Genomic DNA, 16,823 nt, shown 5'->3' with positions numbered 1-16,823 from the left:
TACAGCTCCAGTTGCCTCGGCATGTCACCAGAGATGTCCCAGATTGCACAATGGTGCCTCAAAAAATCTGGATCCTCAAAACAGTCCGGGTGCAGTTCTCACTGAGCATCAACACCTTGACCTGCTGCGGGAAGAAAGAGAGTGACTCGGAGGCCCCATCATTTGCTCTGAAAGATTCAAACCTCTATGAAACTTGGGATAAATTTGGAGGTGGTAAGAACATTTTGTTCCTGGTTTCCTAAACCATCTGAAGAGCAGAGAGAGGACTGGGACAATGCAAAGTCGGATGTTTTCAGGACCGCCCTGAGGTCTGGAATCTAAAATTGTTAGATTTAGATTCCAGAGATTCCCTCCTTTACACACACACTTGCTTATTTGTTTGTGAAGAAACCCTTAAAAATGTAGGACAAGCACAACCCATCTCAAGCACTTTGTACAAGCTGGCTGACAGCAGACAAGGCTGGCTCGGAGAAATGTGATCCCCTCTATTCTGAACTCTGACAATGAGACGTGGCCTGTCAGATGGATCGGTCTTTTCCCTGAGGTTTCTGGAAGTGGCCGTGTTGACGATGTCCTGGATTTGCCAAGTTCAATAATAATCGCTCTTTTCTAACACAGCTGCAACGCTCAGGAAAAACGTGTCAGTGTTCACACTTATTATGAGCAACATTTATACGGCGGCAGTGTGAGATCAGGGCTTGTAAAAGCTTTCTGGAAATTTGGGGTGAAAACTCAGCCAGCCTTTTCCTCCCCGTCCTTCTCCAGCATGCTGTAGGTTTGCAAGTGATCTTAAAGCCTGCCCACAGCATGGAAAAGATGCCGCTCTAATTTGCAAAATAGGGTCAGCCATTCTCTGCATCCCTGATAGGCAACAGTGACATTAGGTCACGCACTCTGCCTTTGTTTTCGCTGTCTTGTAAAAAAACACTCAAGTTCATAAAGGCTAATGAACTCTGTGCCCTGCAAACCAAACTCATCCTTGACTTCTTTCCAATGTCTCAAAGACAACAATAGTGCAAGTATCTTCCGCCTTTCCTTGCAAGTGACCTTACTTCTATCTTGGGAGTGACTGTTTCATTAAAGAGGGTCAGAGGTGATTAAATCAATGCATTCACTCAGCCTTCTGCATCTCCCAAAGAGACTGCCATTATCAATTAAGGTGAACGGCCTATAGAAGAGGTTGTGAAAAGATCACACCTAACTGCAAGCCACAGGACAAAAAGACCAAGCTCATTTCACTCAACAGTGGAGCTTCAATATGGTCTTCCCATGAGGCACCTTGTGACCTATCTGCAAGTGAACCTTGGCTTCCAGACAGGGACTTTCCACAGCAGTTTTAGTGGTTATGTACTGCAAAGACCCTTGGGATATGGGAAGCTAGCCTGTTACATTGAAATGGCATCTCTGAAAAATGGCACACACGAAAATGCAGTGGATTAAATTCAGTGGGTACATAAACTAGCATCAGTTTTATAGGCAAGGATGTCTTGCATTTGAAAGCTTGTCTAACCTTATCCCAGCTACATAATTGGCCCAATAAAAGATACCATCCTAAAAAATCCTTGCCTCTTGCATAATTTCTGGACCATCATAGCTACATCGATCTTATGCTACCACAAATTTTACAGTAAGTGCAAACCAGGGGTGTCAAACATATGGTCCATGGGCCAGATCCAATCTGCAGGGGTGGGTCATCCAGCCTGCAGACTCCTTAGACTAGAGAACGCACCTCTGTAGCTGGATTTGGCCTCTGGGGCTGGATGTCGCAGCTGCTGGTGCTGCTGTGTCAGTGTAGCTCCAGCACCCGGTGATTACTGCTGCTGCTGTTTACATCCCCCACTCGGCCCTTGCCTACTGCTGAATCGGGGGGGCTTTAGTCATAGCTCTGAATGCAGCTGGACTAAATTACCAGTTTATCTTACTGTGGGGTAAGTGTGGACAGACCGAACAATTGCAGTGGATGCACTCTGAGAAGCAGTAACACTCACCTTCTTTAAAATGATACAACTGCTTGTCTGTTCATGTCGTGGGTGGGAAAACGAATATGATTTTGGTGCCAAGGGTAGGGAGATAGAGCACTGGAAGAGTATTTCTACTAGCAACCTGGATGGTACCACATTGGATTGCCTCAGTGATCCATTTAGTAACAGTGTCCCATTTGCAACCTGAACAATTGCCAGATACTTGAGAGGAGCAATATATTCCCGAGTTACATACTATTATGTGCTGACCTGCTTGGAGGAAACAAAATGATCAACGGACATGGGAGGGGACTGCTGTAGTGATTACAGAAGAGATGCACGTGCTTACACCAATTTCAGTTTGGCAAGATAGCAAATATTTTTTCTCTCTTTTTCCTCCTTTCTAAGTTAGAACACAAACCAGCATGCAGACGTTGCCCAAAACACATTTACCATGCTTGGAACAGATCTTAGTGATGCTCTGATGCTCCTTCTCCATCGTTTAGGAACGCTGTCACAGCCGCGACCGATGACAATGAGTTCAGAGCCATGAACGACCTATGGCAGATTTACAATCCCTGCACACTAGACGTTTGGGAGGAACGTATGTGCCCATACAGTAATCATCTAGCTCAAGGATGTGCAAATGCTGCTCCCTGGTTGCTGTTCCCTTCTTCATTCTGGCTGATCCTGCGGCCAAGAGCTCTGCACTCCTGCTCCCTTCTTTGGCTTTTGCTTCCTGCCCCCACCCCAGGGGATTGCAGCAAGGAGGATGTGGAGCAGCCTCGCAGCAGTGCCAGGGCAGCGGGGAGCACAATGCTAAGGAGCTGGGAGGGGGGTGGAGGGGGGCGTGGACGCTGCCCATAGCCAACAAGGTAAAGGTGGGGAGCATAGCCCCTACTAATGCAACCCCCAGCCACTAAGCCCGGATCTAGCTCAGCACACGTGATCACACTTGCCCCTAGCAGCCGTCTCCAGTGAGGTTTAGAGCCTATTAGACAGCTAATACGATTATGCCTTTAGCTCACGTGCCAGAGGCTGGACTCCCTGCCCACACCGACAGTCGTGCATCGTGACACCTATGGACACGTGGGTCCAAGTCACTGGGCTCTGCAGCAGCATGACCCTCCCATCCTAGGGCCTGCCTCTCTTCCACCTGACCTCTTAGGCAGGTGCAAAGTGGGCGCTGGCTGCAATGCTGGACGGGATTGCTGATGGTAATTACTGGCTCAACAGGGTGAAGCATGCTTGCTCGCTTGCCAGAGAGTGCTGAATGGCAGATAGTTGCTTAGCAACCAGAGACAGCCAGGATATATCCTCTGGAAAAATCCAGTTTTGAAGGGGTAGGGGCATGGGTGGGCTAGAGAGTTTGCAGCATTGCAAACAGCAAGCAGAGATGCAATTAAGTGATTTGGAAACCCAAAGGAACAATGGGGAAGGTGCCAGGGGAACTACTCCAAGTAATGGGCACTGTACCAAACAGCTGGGTCTCAAGGCTTCAGCAGCACCCGACGCTGGACTGATAAGGCTAATAAAATAACAATGACATTTTCAAGAGCATCGTCTATCAGCTCCAAGTACCTCTGTGCCCAATCCATCATCTGCCTCTTAGATGGCAACTGCGTTGCTTGGGAGAGAGGCTAACATACAGACTTTTCCCCTCTGGCAATGGGATCACAGGGACGAGGCAGCAGGGTGAATGACTTAGCACGGCCAGGAATCCAGGTGCTTTTAACCACTGTGTTGTGTAGCACCAGTCTGGATAGCATAGAGATTAACATGACAACTGCACGTGATCTACACTAGAAATCCTACCACTAACACCAGTTACCTCAGCTAGGGAAATCCAAGTACAGGCCTTAGCTAACTACTTCAATGGCATGCTGTTATTACCACCAAGCGGCTTTGCAGCTTCACACCATATGATTTTGGAGCTCTCCAGCCAGCGCCACTGGACTGGAGACCACGTCCCCAAACTCACCATCACAACAGTGCAATCTCAACTGGCAGCCTCTGCAGAGAGGTCAAGGGTTAGATGAATGATGGAGACTCATCTCCATGTTAGGGTTGAGGTCTATAGAGTGATGAAGACTCGCACTCCCACTGCTGTCCTCTTCCAGGGATGCAAAGGCTATTCGTTTGGTGCCAATCACACGTGCTAAAATTCACTAGAGAGAACGGTGCAAGCTCCCCCTTTCTCTGCCACCTGCAACAGAGCTCCCTGCCTTGGGAGGAAGTTGCATGGCGGCTGTGCTCATTAATTGATTGCACGGAAGTGAAGCAATCCTAATACAGGCAACCCCTGCTTAGCGCTCTTCATTGGTTTCCGAAAAACCGAGCATTAAGCAAAACCGAAAGTATCTGACAACCCAAGATGGCGAACACAATTCTTTTTAATGACCCAAAATGACGACCACGAGCATTATAATGAAACTCGCTGAGCGCTAAGTGAAATCAGGTGTCAATTTAAAATGAGTGTTATAGCAAAATAGCGCTAAGTGAAACAGCGTTAAGCAGGGGTTGCCCATATTCTAAAGGACTTACAAAAACAGCCGAGTCAAACCACCACTGCAAACAGGTTTGGGAGAAGGCAGTCCAGCCAGCTGTACTAATCAAAGCTCCACTGTTAATGAAAAACACCATCTCACCCAGAGCTTTTCTTTTCCTTTTGTTTTTTAAATCCAACAAAGAAGATGGACAACGGTAAACAAGAGAAAGCAAGGGAGGAGCACAGTACATCAGGCTGGATCTTATGACTATTTATTCAAACCCAGTCTAAGTGACAGCATATGGACTTGGTGACCTGTGTTTAATGTATGCCACTTTCAGGGCATCCGTGTCCACTTCGTTCTGCAGAGGACCATTTCATGCTCTAAGAGGTATATGAACAAATAAATGAGGAGAGATTTAATGCCACATAGGGATGGTTTGGGAAGGCCTGGAAGTAGGAGTCCAAGTGTTCACCCAACAAACTTTCAAGATATTGAGGGACAACCTTAATTGAGGAACTTCTTATAACGCCTTCCAGACCCTCCATGCAAAACAGCTGTCACAGATTTTTTTGCTTTCACCTATCAAATAACATAGGATCTCTACCGGCAACATGCATGTGCAGCTACCAGCTCTTCAGCAGTAGAGTTTTTCAAGGTAAGATTAGATTTCAAAAGTTCGCTTGCAGTGTTTCGAATGGGGGAAACCTTCACTGAAGAGGGACAGAAGTGCACAGACAGACATACACACATACAATAGGCCGGGAGCCCGTATCAATCTCTCCTTGTAGGGAGTTTGCGTCAGCAAGCCATTCTGTTCTAAAATAGAGATGATAGTTCTTCATTGGGGGTATTTCTTTCCAATACTAATGTTGGGTGCAAGTCTTTGCTTTATGACTCTCCTGAGACAGCTGCTTTAGAAGCCTCTTTGTCTAGACCATGACTGACAATGCAGCTTCCAGTTTACTGAGAAAAGGGAACCGTAGGAAATTTGCTTCTTGCAGAATTATTTTTAAAGCGTGTGCAGTTACGTGACTCCGTAAAATCTGTCAGCGTGTCTGTACAAATATACCGCGCACTCAATGACACGGCTAAAAATCCACTGCCATCCACTGTCAGCAAAATATTGTCATGTCATCTCTCTGCTGGAATTGGAGCTCTGTGCTTTGAGGCTTTTAAATTTGGAAGCAAAGAGAATCAGTATAGGGATGAGAGCCAGAAATGCCTTTGATCTGATTCCAGTGCTATCACTAACTTACATGATGTGAGGCAAATTACTTTATCTTTGTGCCATAGTTTCCAGATTGTAAGAATGGAAAATAACACATTACTGCAATGTTTATATGCTGGTTTGTGGATGCATAGTAGCATTACATGCTGATTTTTTTCCCTAGCACAAAAGCTGCAAAATACTGCCTTTAAGGATAACAATGCCCCAGGCAGAGATTGAGTCACTAGTTACTATTTGCAGTGTCCTTTCAAAATACCTGCTGCCACTGAAGCTATCAATAAAATTTCCCAGAGCATTTATGGAAATAGGATTCCTCTTAGGCTTCTTCCATGTCGGTGACACCTCCAAACCCTTCACCAACAGACGCTGTCCAAGACTGCTTTGAAGTCCAGAGGCTTCATGTTGACGAGAAGGTCCTTTGGTGCAGGTATGTCTATTCTTGATTAAAGATTTCTAAAGCCACTCTCTTTTTTGAAGTTTGCCCTTTTCTGAAATAACTACAGGTTTCAGGCTAAGCTAGTTTTTAAGATGAAAAAATCCTAATGCTGGCTTGTCCACTACCTTACATGTTCTGCAGTCAGCCATTCTGAGTGGCAGGGAGGGTATGGGGACACGGAGGAGCAGAGGTCTAATGTTTATGACAATGCTCCCTCTACAGGATAGAAAAATATTCGTTACTTTTAATTAGCAATACTGTACAACAACATAACTGGTCATGTCAGTGCAACATACAACCTACCCATGTTCAAGAAGCGTTTGCTTCTGTCTAAAGAATGGTATTGCCAACCCAGCTATGTTAAAAATCAAGAGACAAACTCTTAAAAATCATGAGATTTGGAATGTAAATCATGAGATGCTATTTTTGAAGTATAAACCAATACAGGTATTATTGACTGTTGATTTATATATGCCATTAGTCACTTACTTAACTTCTATTTCGTCGGAGATTTATACAAAAACTATATTACTACAACTGATAATGCTTTAGAAAAAAAATTAAAAATTCCTACCTGCTATGACTGAGACGACATCTGCTGGACTGTTGTGCTGTTAGCACTTCCCCAGCACAGACGCAGACAGCACTCAGCAGGTAAGTCTGTGGGTGGGGGACAGATCGAGGCCCCCACAGTGAGGGAAGGAGTGGAGCAGGGGTAGGGGCTGGGGTGAATGGGGCCCCGGGGCTGGGGTGCGTCGTGCGACAGGGCCACGGGCGGCTCGTCTAGAAGCAAGGGGGTTGACGGGGAGTGTGGCTCCCTGCCGCTGTGCACACTGCAGGGGGGCATGGGGGGCATGCGCCCCATGGATTTGCGCATGGGGCACAGGCAGGCTGCCTGCTGCAGGCTAGGGCTCTGCACCATGACGCCTTTGTCCTGGGAGCCTTGCACGATGCCACATTGTGGCTCCTGTCACTGGGCAGGCAGGGGACGTGCAGCGTGGCCAGTGTGCAGGTCCTGAGGCAAAGGCAGTAGGGTGCAGAGCCCCAGCCCACAGTGGGCAGCCCACCTCTGCCCCGCACAGAAATCCAGGGGGCACATGCCCCCCCCATGCCTCCCCTGCTCCTGCCCCACTCCCTCCCTCACTGTGGGGCCTCGATCTGTACCCCCTGCCCCTTCTCCTGCACAGACTTCCCTGCTGGGCATGGCTCTACACGCACCGGAAGAAAAAATCCCGAGATTTGAGAGTTCTGTCGCGGGATCATGAGTCAGACTTAATTTTACTTAGAAATTGCAACTCTCGTGATCATTTTGCAAGAGCTAGCATCACTGAAAGAACGACACACAAGAAAGACAAAAGAGGCGGTGGATATGTCAACACACCAACGAACTTTTTTCAAGGTTGTCTTCCATGATAGTTTCATAGTTTCATAGTTTCTAGGGTCGGAAGGGACCTGAGTAGATCATCAAGTCCGACCCCCTGCCATGGCAGGAAAGAGTACTGGGGTCAAACGACCCCAGCAAGATGTTCATCTAACCGGGAAGGCACAGGCTGATGATGGTATCATTTCATTTCTCATAGCCACTTGTGTACTTTTCTCTCTTATGTTTTATAATTCCAAAATGTGAACCAGAAACAGGTGAACAACTGGGTCTTCACTGTATCTTTGCAACCCACTTCCGGGTTGTGACCACAGACAATCTTCTCACCTCTGTGACGCAGACTTCCCATCTGCACAAAGGGGCTAGCATCATTCAGGAGTATTTATCTTACATCAGGCACGCGCGTATTCAGTTGCTAATGCTCGCTGTAAAGAGGGCGCCGGGATTCTGAATTGACATTTGTAGAGCTCTGGGGCCTCCTTGTAATTTAAGGGTGATCTGGGATATTCTAACTCGGAAGCGATTAGAGAGAGGAAATGTACCTAATGTCATGCCTGTCAATTCGTCTTCTGTGCCTCTGTCAAACCACATGGTCAACCAGGAAAAAAACTAAAGAGGATAATGAAAAGATGCTGCTGCATTTGAGCTCAGCTTCTTTGTGCTAGCATTGTAACAAAAATCCATGAAAGAAGGAACAGGTACTACAAGCAAAGAATATTGACCTTCAAAAGTTATTTCTCCCTTCCCTATGTCCTTGAAAAAACCCCAAGTAGCAGTCTGTTCGGGTAAGATTTTCAAAAGCATGTAAGGGTACCTGTAGTCATGCGGGGACGCTGCTCCAATGTGCTGTAATTACAGTGTGTCGGAGCAGATTTGATTAATTGAGTCTCTAGAGCGTGATAATTAGCATGCTCCCCGTCTCATGTATTTGGCACACCCATTGAACGAGCTACAGTTAAAGTGCCCCCACCACCATTTTGAAGCATGGGATGCTGAATGCGTGAGACACTGCGGGTGCTTTAATTAGAGCGGCTCGAATTAAAGCATCCCGCTCCTCCCTCCCACTGCACACCTGGAGCACACGTAAGAAGCCCTAAGTGACTTAGCCGTCTAATTCCCTTTTTCTTTTCATGAGACTTAGGCACCCATGCAACTTAAATGCATCTGAAATTGTTACACTTTGTCATCGTGAATTGAGTACTACCCATGGGCAGCTAGAGTCCTACAATGTACTGCATGCCACGTGTCGCTGTTTCTTTTCAGGAGGCTTTCCAATCTGAGAGGCCCCGTGCCAATACGAGGAGAAGCACAGGCCCCACTGCAAACTGCTTCACCCCAATTCTTTCATATATCACAGACATCTCTGTAATTCCCTTGGAAACAAAGGTGGGTTGTTACCAAATACAACAAAACAATTTGGGTCTGGATTGAAAACACAGAAAACAAAGCAGCGATCAAAATTTTATATCCAGCAGCATCACTGGGAACAAGATGTTGCTTTGCAGATGTCCTAATACACATGCCCACAAGATGGCAGAATGCACCGTGCCACTTAAAGCATAATCTACCCTACTCCTCTCAGTAAAAAATGGTATAAATATTTCAGTTTCCAAACCAAAGCCTGGGACAAGAGTTATTACCCAGAAAAAACTGTCAGTGAAGATATTTTCTTCATTCACCCCATTACAGTGTTGATGTTACTGAATAAAGATATTTTCTCTAAAAGCTACAGCTGGGATCTAGCAAGAAAACTCTTGGTTAAGACCCTGAGTACTGCAAGAGTTCAAAGGGGCTCAGATCTTAAGTTTCTACTTGATCCATCGTAGATCCCACAGCAAACATCAGCTACCCATCTCAGCCCTAAGACGTGTGCGTCCAGGAACAGAGTTAGATACAGACCCCATTTCTGGTGTAAACCCAAATAAAAGGAAACCATATTTTCAAGGCAACATGGAACAGGTAAGGAGGCTCCCTTTCTCCCAATCTCGGCGCTCCAAATGAATGCACTGTGGCCTAGGAATGGCTCCGAATTCTTAACCAGTTAATGTATATATGATACACACACATCTATATACACATATATACACACACACACTCTCACACATATACATACACATACATATACACAGACATATACACACACACACTATTATATACATATTATGTATGTCATGGAACTGTAGCAGAAACATATTCAAGCATCTGGTCTAATTTTCTCCTCCTACTGGTTTGTTCCCTCACTTACAGGGAAGTGTCAACACACGCTTAGCAAGCTTTGGCAAGAGAACAGGACAGGAACTGTCCAGTTAGAAAGCAAAAAGTTGTTATTAATGGTTTTTTATAAGCTGGATAATGATACTGTTTTAGGATAATGATGCTCTTTCATAGCAGTAAGATTTTTCAACACTGAGACAGGGGAAGACCTCGTACCCTTCTGAGCTGAAAAGATGTTTTGGGGGCTTTGAGATAAAAATAGTGTCAATTTGGGAAAAATGAATGGATGTGGAATAAGAAGGGGGTTCTTTTAACACTCTCACACTGATACCTTTCTGAATATCCCTGAGATTCACTGAAACCAAGGTAATGCAAAACAGCAAAACAGTCATTGCCAGCACTGCATGACTACATTCAAATCTAGTTAACAATGATACATCAGGATTAAGCCAGCTGTCAGGAAGTGTTTCACTTGTCAGCATTGCACAAGATAAACCCATGGCAGTAATTGTGTGGCATTTAGCTTCCATATACGCATGTGATAATACATGAATATATAAGCAAGTCTCGGAAAGAAATGGAGCATTCTACTAATCTGCCTACAGGCAGGGTTGAAATACCAAATTAAACATTTTCACTAGGTCTTCAAGATGGAGCTTAAGTCTGGCTGACTGACAATTAAGGACCTTGAGTAACACATGACTATGCTCTCGTCTCAAAGGAAAGCCATTATCAAAGGCTCAACACAACCCAGGAAAATCAGGATCTCCTTCATCCTGGTATAAATCAGGATTACCTCACTGAAGTCAGTGGATTTAAACAGGTGTAAGACCAGTGAAAGGGGATAATTAGGTCCATAGTTTTCAATGAAGGGTATGGCTTTCACATCCCGTGTGAAAGGAGCCAAGCTCCCCTGGTGAAGAGGTTCAAACAATGGCATAGTCTATACGGCCCTTCATTCTTCTAACTTAAGTATGTTGGCTATCACTCTGTTGGAAGCACGTCTGACCTTACAAACCAAAGCCTTGCTATCTTCACACAGACTTCAAAGAGTCTTAAGTATACTTAAGAGTAAGGGTTTGTCCCATCATCCTTTGCCATTATTTTGTCTCCTCTACTATTATACAGTGAGTGTTGTTATTGATGTAGTTTCCACCTGGCTGCTACCTGCTTTCCACCCCAGAGATGGGTGCATTTCAGATGCAATTGGGAGGAAGCATTGCCTTGTGGACAAGGTACTAAAGGGCAACCTGGGAGATGTGAGTTCAGGGCTCAGCCCTCTTGCACACCCCCTTGTATGACCTTAGACCACCCACTCAGGGCCAGATTCTCTATTTCTACTTCAAGCACCTAAGCAGCACTTACGTAGCTGCCGAACTGCAGTTTTTGGCACTTACAGAGTTAGGGATTTGCCCTGTGCTTCCTTACTGCAAATGCTCAGTCATTTGCACTTTGGCTGTGTAGGACATGTCTAATGCTGGGAAAGTTCTGAACCTTTAGCTGGAGAAAATTCATGACTAGTTGGTGTTAGATACCAAAGGAGCAGGGGCTGCCTTGCCTTTTAGCTCAGTAGGTCAGTGGCTGGGGCACTTGCCCCGGAAGCAGAAGCCCTGTGATCTAGACCAGTGAGTCTCGACCTTTTTTGTACCAGGAGCCAGCAGTAAACATGGATGGCCAATCTTGACCTAGTAAAGAGTTTAAGTAGAAAACAGCCCCCTGGCCCTGCTGGTGCCTTTCACTGCGAATCCACAGCCCCTCATCCTTCAGCCTTGCTGGTGCCCCTCGCTGTCGACTCGCTGCCCCCTGCATGTGTGGGGCAGGGTGTGGGTGTGTGAGGCAGGGGGGCACATGCCCCTCCAGATGTGTGTGCCCACAGTGGGCACAGGGCTGACCAGCACGGGCAGGAGCCACCTCTGTGGCCTAGCAGGCAGGACCCATAGCGGGATGGTGGAGCGGGGTTGTGAGTCTTGTTGTTGCTGTTCCCACCAGCAGGACCCCTGTGCCACCCGCAATACCAAGAGCATGAGGTGGGGAGGGGACATGCTGCCCTCACCTCCTGCTGCCAGCTGCTCATGCACTGCCATAACCCAGCTGCCACTGCTGCATCCCACAGGCTGCCTGCACTGCCTGCCACCCCATCTCTACTCCGGGGTAAAGCCATGGGCTGAGGGGAGTGGCAGCAGTGGCTGGGCCATAGCAGTGAGCAGCTGGCAGTGGGAGAAGGTGAGGACAGTCAGTGTCTGGTGTTCAGGCACCTAAACAATGGGAACTGGGTGCTTGAACCCCTTGAAGCAGGGGTCAGCAACCTTTAAAAGTTGTGCGTCAGAACAACCAGGCCAGTGGTGTGCACCCAGACCAGGCACTGCTTCCCCCAGCGCCAAGCCCCTGCCTGACTGGGGCATGAGTGGATTTTTCAGCCAGTGGGAGACTGAGCCAGGGCCAGGTCTGGGCAGCTTGCAGCTGCACCCATGCCACTGCCTCTCCTCCCTGCCCCCTATGGTGTGAATGCAACTGGAAGCTGCCCAGCCCCAGCCCAGTTCTTCATCGGCTGGAAGCTGTGTCTGAGCTGTAGCAAGAAGGTGGAAGTGGGGGAATAGGGAAAAGCAGCTGTGATGTGGGCACAATTTCCATTTGCCTGGCTCCAGTGCACTTCTTGCTGCATAACACCAGGACAGGCCACAGGCAGAGGCAAAGCCCACCTCTGGCTCCATGGCATGGGCCAGGTTCAGCCCTGGGCTGTATGCTGTTGGCCCCTGCCTTGGAGAACCTGGGTTTGAGTTTCTCAACTGGAAGTGGTGTCAGACTCAAAGCTCTTACATTTGGTCAGCCGCCCAATGAACTAAGTCAGCTAGGTGGTTGCCCTAGTGAGGCTGCTGTTACACAACAGTATGCTTTGCATTTGACTAGCCTGCTAAACCTCTCATCATGTACAGTTAAAGGAAAGAGGGAGTCCACCTTCCTGATTCATGCTAACATATGGAGACTAATAACACAGCAGCCACAGCATGGATAGGCAATGCTTCTGACACATACCTGCCAGACTGGAAGGACCTTCTCGATGTCGTTCAGGTTGATCCCGTCTCCATCCTCATACTTCCCTTTCCCAAGCCTAAAACAAAAATGAAACAAGAAGGTCACTTAAAGTTTCCACAGTTAAACTTCTGCCACAGCACAAAAAAGGAGGAGGGGTAGTTTCCTGCCTTGAATGGGAGGACTGGTGGGGGTACACACATAAACCCGTGCACACATACACAGGCACACGCATGTAAGTGGGGACAATCTTTGGGGCAAGTACAAATGGGAGATTTGCCCATCCAACATCTTTACCTCTTCTTGAGTGTCCACTTTCTATATAAATGTAGGTCAGAACAACATTACCCACACCTGACTTAAAATTTGCAATAGCAGTTCAGTGCAACCTCTACAATCCACCAGATGCTTGGGTCTAGGTAAAGAAGGGGGTGAAAAAACCCACAACTCTCAGCCTGGACTCCCAGGTCCAGATGCACAGCACTAGCATAGTGACTGAGGCTACTCTTCCACCAGGGTTGCCTCCACAGTTTTCTTAAATCCTTGTTCACTCACTGGAAAGGGTTTTGGCTTTCCAACCCAAAAGATCATGAGGATCTTCGTCTCCCTCCAGTGGCTGGTCTCTGTAAGAAGTTTAGAATCAGCTACAGCTAGCGAGCTTAGGGCTAGACCAGGGGTGTCAAACGTATGGCTCACAGGCTGGATCTGGCCCATGGCCTGCCTTCCAGCCCGCAGTGCTGCCCCATGGCTCTGATCAGACCCATATGGGGCATCCCCATGGTGCATGGCTGGGGCTCCAGACTAGCTGGAGAAGGAGGAGGGGGAGAAGGGGAAGGATAGGGAGTCTGTGGGCTTGATCTGGCCTGCAGACAGACCACATGCCACTCATTCAGTGCATGGAGCCAGAAGAGTTTGACACCCCGAGATAGACCCATAAAGAGATGTGGGCTTTGTGGCACCCAGTACCTTGCTCCAAGGATTATTTATGTATTTTACAAGTGGCAGCCACTGGACAAAATGCATAAACCATCTTAATGAAACCTCCCCAGGGAGTGCCTCAACCACTAGACTATAGTAACTTGCTCCTTCTCTTCCAATTTATCTTAAATTCCCTTTTGCAAAGTGGAACAGCTGCAACAGTAGGAGTGGAGACTACCTTCGTGCCCTACAACAGTCAAGAGCTTGATAGTCAGGGCACTCTTCCGGGGGGTGGGAGATGATGCCTTGAGGCAGCAGGGGGAGTTAGCTTGGCTGTAACACATCCTAGATGAATGCAGACCTCAGGCAGAAGAGCTGCTCTTGCTGCAGCCACGCCTTGGACCACCTAACCTGAAAGCAGATCTTAGTCTTAGGACGTAGTACAGCATACAGATACCCCAGCTAACTTGGGACTGGGATCATATAGCTGGGTCAGTATGGAGCTCAGCAAGGTATGCCAGCCTTCATAGAGCTCCATGCAAGTAGATGGGCAATGCTTTACAGCACTGGAGTCTGCAATTTAGACATACTCTTACCCTTAAGCAAAGCAGACCGATGCTTGCAACGTCCCTCCCTAATAGGGTAACATTAATCCCTTGAGTTAAGGAAGCAAAGCCTAAACCCAGCAACTGATGGCATGTGGGAAGACTGCTGTACCTGAGTGAAGTCCCAATACAGTCAACAGGACTCTGAATGGGTATAGCAGTCTACCTGAATACTGTGAACTGCAGAATTGTGTCCTATGCTACCCTTATGAGAGCCAGCCATCAGACCTGCTGGGAAAGACTAATCATCAAACTGTCCATTGTTACTTATTATTGCTTTTGCATTTGTTATTTATATTGGTGTGTGTGCGTATGTGTGTGTGTGCCCGCACGCAGAAAGGGAGTCTTGGGGGATTTTTCTTAGGACAAGCAAAAAACCATGAAACCTGCTTTACTGAGTGACAACACTGCTCAAACAGGTTTGCCACACAGTGTATTCCCTCTTGCCTACCGACAGGTTTGTGAAAACACCTCCTTTGTGAGGAAGTTACATTTCATGGAGCTTTCATAAAGAAACATATTTGGAGTCCGTGACTGCAAAAAAGTAAAAGTTTCAGCCTCTCCTCCTTACAGAGCGTTAGGATGTCGCACAGCCATTATAACGCCATGTCAATATGTTTGATGTCCAGCTGTTTTTTTACATTCTTCATCCCTGCCTTCTTCCATTTACATGGACTTGTATCTATACACATTAATGAAAATAGGGTATAAAGCCCTTTCCTTTACAGGGTATTGTCAGGCCATGGCCTTAAACCCAGGGCCTCAGCCTTCCTGGCATGGCCACCCATCTTGGTCCACCATGTCTCCAGTTGAGCATCCAGGCGGGACCCAGGTGGTTGGACCCTTTGACCTGGGCCTAGGCATTGGTCCACTCCCCGGCACCAGAGTGGCACCAGACTTCCTATAAAAATCCCTGGCCTGAAAGAGGAAGTGTTTGACGGGGATCCACTTTGTACCCAGACCACTCTGCCTTTGGCTTGTGCCTTTGCTGGCTCTCTGACAGATTCTCCGACTACCCAAGTTTGGCCTGACCCTTCAGCTCTTTAACCCACCTCCTGGATTAATCCTTTGGGTACCTGACCCAGCTGGCCTTCTGACCCTGCAACTCTGCTCAACCCTCCAGATCTCTGACAGATGGATCTCCTGGTTTCTGGCCTCCCAGCTCCCCTACACAGAGACTCTGTGTGCTCCTTCAGATCTCCATTGCTTCTCCACGCCCTGGGTGACTTCTAGACCTCACCACCTACAACTCAGCATGACAGATATTCAAATGTAGTCAAACGTACCTGATACATTTTGCAGGGACTAGTGATGATGACTTGATCCCACTTCATAGAGGCAAAATAAAGACACTCCCAAAGAAGTGAGTTTAAGTCATGTTTAAACAAAAAAAAAGTTAATTTCCCAAAGCTAAGGAAAAATTTGGAGCAACACTGATTAGGAGGAAAAACAGACAGAAAAACCACGAGTGAAACTTGAGAGTTGTTAGAAACAAGAGGATCAAAAAGCTACTGTCCTGTAACTGAGAAAGAGGGCTGCTCTTCCTGACTGAAAGGAAAAAGAGAGCTGTAATTAGAATAAAATTAAAATAGTACATATGAAAAAAGGTGGGAAAAGGCAATCAATAGAAATTAGAAGTTATGGAGTGTAGAACATTTAAACAGAAGGTAAAGATATCAAGGAAAAAATCCATGGTTGGAAGGATAAGGGGATTTACAAGCTTTTATTGTAACAGGAACAATAAAAAAAAGAAATTCTAGAGACCCATTACTAGACAGATATGGTGCAATTGCTAATACTGATGTTGAAAAGGCAGATGCATTTACCCTATATTACTATTCTGCAGTTAGAAAGAGGCAGGATGATCCATTCGTGTCACACAAGGATGAACTACTTTTCAGTCCATTTATAACCAAGGAGCATGCAAGACAGTGCCTAAATGAGGAGACCTGAATAACCGGCACTTAGGAGTCCTAAAAGGATTGGCTGAATAGATAACTGGTCCAGTGATGGCAATTTGTTAGTAAATCATGGAATATCAGGGCAGTTCCAGAAGCCTGGGGAGTGCTAGTAGTGTTACTATTCAAAAAAGGGTAAGTAGGATGACCTGGGTAGTTATAGTCTGGTTAGAGAGAGGAAGTTACCTATGTGAAGTCAGGCAGAAGGGAGGGTAGATTTGGACCGTATAGACTAATTAAAACAGAGATGCCTAAGTTTTCATAAGCAGCAGCTTACTTGATTAGATACAGAGAACTTGTTAGTCTGGTTAGTCAGATATTAGCCCTGGGTGAGGCATTGGAGAGATGATATGAGATTCTACAAAACCCCCCTGAGAGATAGGGGTATAATTCAAAGAAAAGCAGAGCTTTACAGAAAAGAAAGCACGACAGACAAGTCTGCTTGCATGCTTTACTGAGATACGGAGGAAAGGTAGACGTGTAGGTGGATCAGTAAAGGTAGATGTGTGGGTGTACCAGTAGTTAGAAAGGCATTTGACTTAGCACTGCCAAACAGTTTGATCAAAAAACGAGCACTCTGCAACATCAAGATAGTAGACC

At 46.7% G+C, this 16,823-nt stretch overlaps 1 protein-coding gene across 6 annotated transcripts in view; it reads right to left on the bottom strand.

Annotated features, from left to right (window-relative positions):
* The window catches only part of CTIF (cap binding complex dependent translation initiation factor), a 331,892-nt gene that overhangs the window by 183,015 nt on the left and 132,054 nt on the right, over positions 1-16,823 (bottom strand). For all 6 annotated transcript variants that reach the window (XM_090037762.1, XM_090037761.1, XM_090037763.1 and 3 more), the window contains one exon: positions 12,746-12,821. In XM_090037762.1, coding sequence (XP_089893888.1) covers positions 12,746-12,821 — 76 coding nt within the window. The remainder of the gene's footprint in view (positions 1-12,745; positions 12,822-16,823) is intronic.

The sequence above is a fragment of the Crocodylus siamensis genome, chromosome 3, assembly GCF_052110815.1.
Source record: "Crocodylus siamensis isolate JL-2025a chromosome 3, ASM5211081v1, whole genome shotgun sequence".
Taxonomy (NCBI): Eukaryota; Metazoa; Chordata; order Crocodylia; family Crocodylidae; genus Crocodylus; species Crocodylus siamensis.
The sequence above is the reverse complement of the archived record's forward strand: the minus strand, read 5'-3'. Positions and strand labels throughout refer to the sequence as shown.